The sequence below is a fragment of the Coregonus lavaretus genome (assembly GCF_964263955.1).
Source record: "Coregonus lavaretus genome assembly, chromosome: 21".
NCBI lineage: Eukaryota > Metazoa > Chordata > Actinopteri > Salmoniformes > Salmonidae > Coregonus > Coregonus lavaretus.
The window spans coordinates 25,454,005-25,462,475 of record NC_140008.1 but is presented as its reverse complement, the minus strand read 5'-3'; the positions used below and the strand labels follow the sequence as shown (position 1 = coordinate 25,462,475).

Genomic DNA, 8,471 nt, shown 5'->3' with positions numbered 1-8,471 from the left:
TGAATTTTAAGATAGTGGATTTCAATTCAGCTGGATAAAGCCACACGGGAATGTATGCACTCTTCAAACAAGATATAATTTAAAAACATTAGGAAGCATCAAAATTCGAATTGCTAAAATAAAGCCACATTATTCGGACCATATTTGCTGATTATGATTGTAAACTTACACAGTGCTTTCATATTAGTATTAAATACATTCACATATTTTTTACTGTAATAATGTTATTTATATTTTCTTTGCAGAAAGAATGTTATATTTGAAAACACAACAAAAAAAGTGTAATATTGAGTAATGAATAAAAATAAAAAATTTGGAAATACAAAACATGGCCATAAAAAGTGTTCATGTTATTTGTATGAAGTCTTCTCAGATCCTGTCATAGCCAGCTTGTCTACGGTGGTCCCGGATGATCAGGAAGGTCAGGACAGCAATCAGAAAGAGTCCCACAGCCGTGGCACCAAGAATAATGGGAATGATCTTCTTGATGAAATCAGCCCTGCACTCAACCTCTGAAATGCCACAAGGGGGACATTAGGAAACAATATTTCATCTGGATCTTAGCAATTTTAATAATTGTTTTTGATGGGCTGAAAGGGCAAAAAATTACGTTTACAATGTTACATTTCAAAGAGCATTAAACCATATATAACCCTACAGTAAAATCATAAACAAAATGGTTTTGTAAATCGTGAACAGAAAGGCCCCAGTTAAAGTGACCTACCCTTTCCAAACTTCCCATTGGTGAGTTTGAAAGCTTGGAACTGAAGAGGCACAATCTTCACTCTAAGGTTTTCAGACAGATGAAACTCAGTCTGAGAGTAGCACTTGAGGCTGCGGCCAGCAGCAGTTGGGAACAGCTTCTCATGTTCTATTACCCCAGGATAGTTCTTAATTCCTAATTGTGAAAGAATAAGCTCAGCCTTGTTTTTCTAACAATGAAATCTGTAGAAAAAGATCTATGCATTTGTTTCACATCATGTCTCTATTTTGACTTCCATTTATGAGATCATGATGGTCTACTTACCTTTGCCTGGTGCCAAATTAGCTCTGATCTTTGACACATAGGTCAGGTTTCCTTCCTGTGGGAGGACAAATACTTAACTGTTTATTCAAAGCCAAACATGCAAATCATCATGCAAATGTATTTGAATGAGTATGCTTCTACTGAGAGCCATGTATAATCTATGGCTCTGCTTCTGCTCGTTATGGAAAAGTCTTGTGGTCAACCTGTGAATTCACAGTCATTATCTCAGTATGAGTCAGAAAGATATAGGGCGAAAAAAGTTTTACAGTTATGTGATCATATGTGTCAGAAATCATGTGTGACATGAGAAAATGGAAGGTTCTGAATGTGTACCTTTTCAAAGGTGAGATTCAGATAGCCTCCCTCTCCTATAATAGCCAGGGAGAGAACTGCCTCTTTTTCACCACATCTACCCGTAGTCTGGGTGGTGGTAGGGTCTACGTTGAAATAGGAAGATTTCTGAAAAAAATAAGAATCAACATACCATTGGATTGGAAAAGGACAAAAACAATAGCAAACAAGTGATGTGGTAGGATTTACAGCTACTTTATAATATAGTATCAATTAATAATATTGTATGGATGACTAAACATTAATCTGTATAATGTTTGTATTTTTTATGCAGCCTCTCCTTGATAAAAATGTCTGTTGTCTGTTTTTCACAGCTTAGGTAGCAACCCACATGAGATCTCACCCCTGCAAAGAAGTGCTGAAATGCACTAAACAAAAAGTGCTGAGAAAGTGACTGTCCCTACCTTCTTCTCAATAACTATGTACTCCACTCCCATGGAGACTTTGATGCATGGCATGCCTGCAGGGTCTTTCAGCACATAGTTTCCGGTGACAGGAACAGTCTCATTGGGCTGAAGGACAGGCCTCTGTGGTAGGTTTGCCTGCTCAGTGGGCTTAAGGTTGTTTAGGCCAGACTCTGTGGTGATGATGGTGGGGTCCAATGCAGCAGTCATGAGGCTGTTTCCTGTAAAGGGGAATGCAGTGAAGTCTAAAGTGAAACAGGTTACAGAAACCACAAGACAAGGCACCATTCACAAGCACACTTACAGATCCCCTTGGTTTCAGTTTCTTATTTTTTACAATAAACCTAAATAAGCCATTCTAACAACTTGTTTGGTATTACTACATGTGTTGAAGTGGTCATGATTATATCTGTAAAATGTCATGAAGTTTTACGAGCAATGTTTTACACTTAGAAAAAAGGGTTCCAAAAAGGTTATTCGGCTGTCCCCATAAGAGAACCCTTTTTGGTTCCAGGTAGAACCCTTCTGGGTTCCATGTAGAACCCTCTATGGAAAGGGATGGAAACCAAAAGGGTTCCACCTGGAACCAAAACGGATTCTTCAAAGGCAGTGGTGTAAAGAACTTAAGTAAAAATACTTGAAAGTACTACTTAAGTAGTTTTTTTGGGTATCTGTACTTTACTTTACTATTTATATTTTTGACAACTTTAATTTTTACTCCACTATATTCTTAAAGAGAATAATGTACTTTCTATTCCATAAAATGTCCCTGACACCCAAAAGTACTCGTTACATTTTGAATGCTTAGCAGAATCCCTGGTCATCCCTACTGCATCTGATCTGGTGGACTCACTAAACACAAATGCTTTGTTTTTGAATTATGTCTGAGTGTTCCCCTGGCTATCCGTAAATTAAAAAAACAAGAAAATCGTGCCGTCTGGTTTGCTTAATATAAGGAATTTGAAATGATTTATACTTTTACTTTTACTTTTGATACTTAAGTATATTTTAGGAATTACATTGACTTTTGATACTTAAGTATATTTAAAACAAAATACTTTGGGACTTTTATTCAAGTGGGATTTTACTGGGTGTCTTTTACTTGTGTCATTTTCTATTAAGGTATCTTTATTTTTACTCAAGTATGACAATTGGGTACTTTTTCCACCACTGTTCAAAGGGTTCTCCTATAAGGACAGCCAAAGAACCCTTTTAGGTTCTGGATAGCACCTTTTTTTCTAAGAGTGCACAGACCACTGTTATAGAATACCACTGTTATCATCTCAGAATCAAAATCAGATTCAAATGGCCTGCATTATTCTGTTTGCAGATTAACGATTACATACTGCATGGTTAACTGCATTGCTGCATTGCCCAGTTTTAATTAGACTACCACTAACACTGAATAGATTAGACATTATTAGATATTATTAGATAAAGGTGCAAGTTAACTCACCCATTATGATCGCAACCCGTAGAAAAAGTATTGTTTCACAATGCATGTTGTTGCTGAGTTTGTCTGTCATCTTGTGTGTTCAGTTAGGTGTTTGTCACCAAATGTGGGGTGTGAGATGTGATGTGGTGTGGTGAATTCATCTCCAGAAGACCAAAACGTCTTGTTCAAGTGATGAGCACCTTCAAGGGGAGGGGCAAAGAGGGTTTTATTTTCGAATTATTTAAATGGCTGATAGACAATATATGATGTAACTAACTGCACATTTTGCTGTTGCAGGTCAGATATGTTCTGTTTTGTGTCTACTCAACTCTTTACCTAAAAACATAGCATAAAAGTAGGTTGGTTCATGTAAAGGTCATATGTTGAATCAGAGTGGACTGGTACCAGAAATCGGTTCTGGTATTTCTGAAAAAACTGCCCATTTCTTTCCTTGAGGCCCCAACACCAACCCATTCTTTTCCCTGAGGCCCCCACGCTGGACAATGTTTTTCCTTGAGGCCCACATTATTAGCCAGATAATGATAATTTTGCGCAAAGCCCCCACAAATTAGACAGGCCTACTAGGTTAAAAATGGACCAGCCCATCTGGCATCTGTGTTGAATTAGCGGTTTTTATGACAATTACTTGTTTGCATTAGCCAGGAGTTAAAGATGTTAGCCTCTAAATTGAAAATATGTTTTCCATTGGTTTATCAAAGATTGCATTTGTATTATTATTCGTATTATTATTGCACCAGAGCTGTAGTTGGTTTCTGGGAATGGCTGAGCTGGGGAAATCAAACGGTGCGTAGGCAGGCATTGGAGGCATTCAGGGTCAAAGGTAGAGAGGGACAAAGTATCTCCTAAAATACACAGAACTGCAGCAGTGTCAATGCAGGTCAGGCTTAACTTTTCATTGACAATAATTTGGGGAAAGTGTCTGGTGAGGGGTCATGTTTACCCATCCAAAGTCTTTATTATGGGAGAGAGGTTGTCTTATTCCCCCTCCATTTACATCTAAATAACATGGACCTTTACTATTGCATTACCCTATGACACACACTTAAAACTAAACTAATATTTATGTTTACTTTAGGGATAGACAATTAGTTTTCATTAGACCAAAAGGTTTTGATATAGTCATTGCATGGCATGAAGTGGCTATTACAGGTAATTCATTTGTGATAATGTGTCATTTGACCAGCACATTCACAGCACAGTAAGATAGGTTTAATTCCTTAAAGTATAGAGGAGACAGGAAAATAAACCCTCCTCAGGCATGTGACTCTTACATAGATTACTCTTACACTTGACTCTTACATAGTTGACTCTAACACTTGACTCTTACATAGTTAGTTATCAGTCATGCCTGGATCTTTTTAGATGGGTCAAACAAACTGGTATCACAACAAGTGACTGTAGGAGAATAATATATACTTAAACATGTCCATTATTTTTCTTGCATGCCATAAACTCTCTACAACTCAGAAAAGGTATTGATTTTTAAAGAGTGCAGGCATGGTGGTGACAGCTGATAAGTAAACATTTACTCTGTTGTCACTGGGACTGCCTGGATGCCTTTCTGCCAGTCTCATTTTATTTAAACAGGTTTGTGTAGGCTAACAGACTACAGTCAATAATTTCAGAGGCAGGAGTCCAGTAGGGAACGAGATCTGGTCTCACATTTTCATCTCTCTGGACCTGGGACATACATGTATTCGTTATGAAGCTTGGAGTGAGACTGTGTGTGCTGGTGGTGTTCTCTCTCCAGCTTTGGGCTCCAGGACAGGGGCAGGAGCTGGAGCCAGAGCAGATCCTGGCGTTCTGTGATGACAAAGATGTGGAGGCAGCTGTGGACTTGGCCCTAGTAAAGTATAATGAGAAGCTTTCTTATGGAAATCAACTAGCACTCTACCAGATTCTGGAGTCCTCAAAGGTAAGTGGCTTAGTGATTGGCTTAGAATATTGTAATTTTATATTCAGTTATTTATCCTGTCCTTTTTGCATACATCTTGAGTTCATTCTGTTATTGAAGAGAGAATACGAACATTCCTACACCGAGTCACAGTCCAGTTTTGCGTTCCTCTCTTGTAGGCTCAGAATGACTCGTGCACTCAGTACTTTGTGGAATTCAATAGCAGGGTCACTGACTGTCCAGCAGGGGGAGACAAAGTCTGGAGAGACTGTGACTACCTCCCCACCGGGAACAAGGTAACTGTACACTTGAATAATTTCACTAGGTGAAAAATGTATTGTTATTAGATGACATCTCTGGGCAATCTCAGTTTTTTCACTTTTTCTGTTTGTTTATCAGGTGCCAAGGCCTTGTAAAGCAACAGTCCACATGTCAGAGACATCTAAAGAGGTCCTGGCAGTTTTCTGTGACCCAGGTAGTTCGTTTTCACTTACATTTACATTTTACAATTTAGTCATTTAGCAGACGCTCTTATCCAGAGCGACTTACAGTTAGTGAGTGCATACATTTTCATACTTCACACCAATTAGACCAAGCCATACAACACAGACAGGTCTATTTCTAGACAACCCAATAAATATTGACCATACAATGACTCATGCTGCAGAATATTTATTTTCAGTGATTCGAATCACCCAAACATTCTGGAAAAAATGTGGCTAAAATCATTTTCAATTGAGCAGCTGAGACAAACTGAGATACTGACAACCCTCTCTGTCTTCCAGTGGAGGCCCCTGTTGTTGCTGAACGCACCACATGTCTGGGGTGTCCTAGGGAGATTGATGTGGATAGTGAGGACCTGAAGGATCCCTTGACATACTCCATCACCAGGTTCAATGCTGATTCTGACTCCAGCCACCACTTCATCCTGAACAGTGTTGGTTTCGCTACTAGACAGGTACATGTAAATCAGTTGCAAAGGCTAGCCAACTACACCCTCTGGTGGAAGGTTGAGCACCAAGACTCTAAACACCTAATTCAATTCATGCCCGATTCACACTATTGGGCCCAACCAAGCCAAACCATGCTGAGCTGAACTAGGCCAGGGCTGGCCTGGTTACGCATCCACCATAGCTGCTGAACCCATGCTGTAAAGGGCCATGTGAAAAGAAAATATCAGAGCCAGGATTGTACGGTTGGGGCCTTATAGTGTGAATCAAGTAACAGAGTAACCAGTTGGGATCAGGGGTATTGGGCCTTACAACAATGACAAACAACACAAAGAGACAGAGATTTAGAAAAAATATCATATTTTGTAAGAAGATAAGTATCTTTGCTCATTACTTCCAATGGAAATATGCCAAATCATCACCTTGGTTCTGGCATTGGGAGGTGTGGTGCGTGTGGCCAAATGTATCTCTATGGTTGTGACCGTTGGACTGCAATGCACTTGTTTGCTTTACGAGTGTCATTCCAGAGTTCGTTGGGGCCTCCCCCCAACGAACTCTGGAATGACACTCGTAACTCAAACTATTGTATTTGAATAACTTCTACTTTCTTTCACATGCTCTTCTCAGGTGGTTTCTGGATTCAGGTATAGACTGATGTTCGATATGAGGAAAAGCAATTGCTCCAAAGCGGACCACAAAGAGCTGAACGATGAATGTCATCCAGATCCTGATGTGGTAAACTACATTGGAGCTCATAGTATTTTTTGAATAGCCTACTGTATTTGATCTAATATATGATTCTGGTGTTGTAATACTTCTGTATGTAAATGAAATACTTTTTATAATACTTTTGTGGTATCAATGTGGTATCATAACATTTCACTGTAATGTGTTGTATCATGAATGCTTGTCCCTGGCATCGCTATCATCTTGTATGCTATCGCTCTAGGAACTCGCTCACTGCAATTCCACAGTAGATATGGCACCTTGGAGGCATGAGACTGCAGAAGCAAATGTGGAATGTGCACCGGGTCCCCTTGAGACTTTTGTGAGACATTGTGCAAACTATACTACTACAGCATATTAATGATGCACAGAAAATCGGATAAATTAATAGGGTGGTGATGTGTAGCTATACATTTGGGGGATTTGTGCTAAATGAGGGAGGATTTTGACATGAAAAATCTTTCCATTCACAGGAAGTCTTTAGAAGAAGACCTCCTGGATGGTCTCCCTTGAGGAACTTCAACAATTTTGATGAAGTTAAAACAACCCAAGCCTCTACTGCTTCAGCCAAAGAGGAGTCATCAGAGGAGTCTCAGGAGCGCAGCCCGACTGCTGTGACCATGGCTAGAACAGACCCAGAGTCAGCCCTGCTTTCTGTGGCCCCCACTGCTGCTGAGAGCCCCTTCCACTGCCCCTCCAAGCCCTGGAAGCAGTTTGTCCCCCCAACAATCCCGAGCCCTGAACAGGAGGAAAGCACAACACCTTTGCCAGTGGTAGAGGGGGGCTTAAGTGATTTAGAGTTGCTGTGGAAAAAATAAGTGCATGCTCTATAGTGCATTTGTATCATAAGCACACCTGCTGATTTGAAATAAAAAAGAACCATGCTTTTATTATCTCTTTTTGACAATGCAGTTCAATCTTGCTTTTGTATTCCCTCAAATTTGTCAAAGTGCATCTTGACTGTTTAGCCATTTGATACAAAAAAATAAATAACTAAATGTATTAAATTGTGCTGGGTGCTGTTGTTCTGTAAAGCAACACACTATCCACAAATGCAAGTACTTAACTGAGAAGTTTATTTGTACATTGTCACATAACACTCAAATAATTCTAGTCAGTCTGGATACAATGCAAGTATTTAACTGAGGAACAAACTGAAACACGAAGTATACTGGTTAGAAGTTGGAAGTATTATTAGTTGTTCCTATAGCGCCAAACTGTTTTTATAGCTGCTTAGCAGAATATTATTTTAACCAACTCTCATGCAAGATGGCTGTGTAATAATAGAATTATAGTAACGTTGTTGATAGTAATGACAAAATACAGTATATGAAAAATATAATTAAATATGTCTATAAACCTGTCAGAATAAAAGTACTGTATTAAATAAAGAGGTATACAAAGATGACCCTTGAACCTTGTTAAATAACAATTACACCATTTACAGTGAGGGAAAAAAGTATTTGATCCCCTGCTGATTTTGTATGTTTGCCCACTGACAAAGAAATGATCAGTCTATAATTTTAATCGTAGGTTTATTTGAACAGTGAGAGACAGAATAACAACAAAAAAATCCAGAAAAACGCACGTAACAAATGTTATAAATTGATTTGCATTTTAATGAGGGAAATAAGTATTTGACCCCCTCTCAATCAGAAAGATT

At 38.9% G+C, this 8,471-nt stretch overlaps 2 protein-coding genes across 2 annotated transcripts; one reads left to right on the top strand and one right to left on the bottom strand.

Moving 5' to 3' along the window:
* Positions 1-57: 57 nt before the first annotated feature.
* Positions 58-3,382, bottom strand: LOC311148886 (lysosome-associated membrane glycoprotein 3-like). The gene is made up of 6 exons (XM_084185898.1): positions 3,239-3,382; positions 1,783-2,003; positions 1,361-1,486; positions 1,028-1,082; positions 725-898; positions 58-512 (listed from the first exon to the last, which is right to left on the bottom strand). Exons 1-6 carry the CDS (start codon positions 3,306-3,308, stop codon positions 370-372), a joined length of 789 nt encoding a protein of 262 aa, XP_084042024.1. The 5' UTR covers positions 3,309-3,382; the 3' UTR covers positions 58-369.
* A 1,433-nt stretch (positions 3,383-4,815) lies between these two features.
* Positions 4,816-8,216, top strand: LOC311148476 (kininogen). Its single transcript, XM_084185452.1, has 7 exons — positions 4,816-5,153; positions 5,312-5,428; positions 5,532-5,607; positions 5,918-6,090; positions 6,710-6,817; positions 7,032-7,130; positions 7,282-8,216. The coding sequence occupies exons 1-7, from the start codon at positions 4,941-4,943 to the stop codon at positions 7,624-7,626; spliced, it is 1,131 nt and encodes a 376-aa protein (XP_084041578.1). The 5' UTR covers positions 4,816-4,940; the 3' UTR covers positions 7,627-8,216.
* The last annotated feature ends 255 nt before the right edge of the window (positions 8,217-8,471 follow it).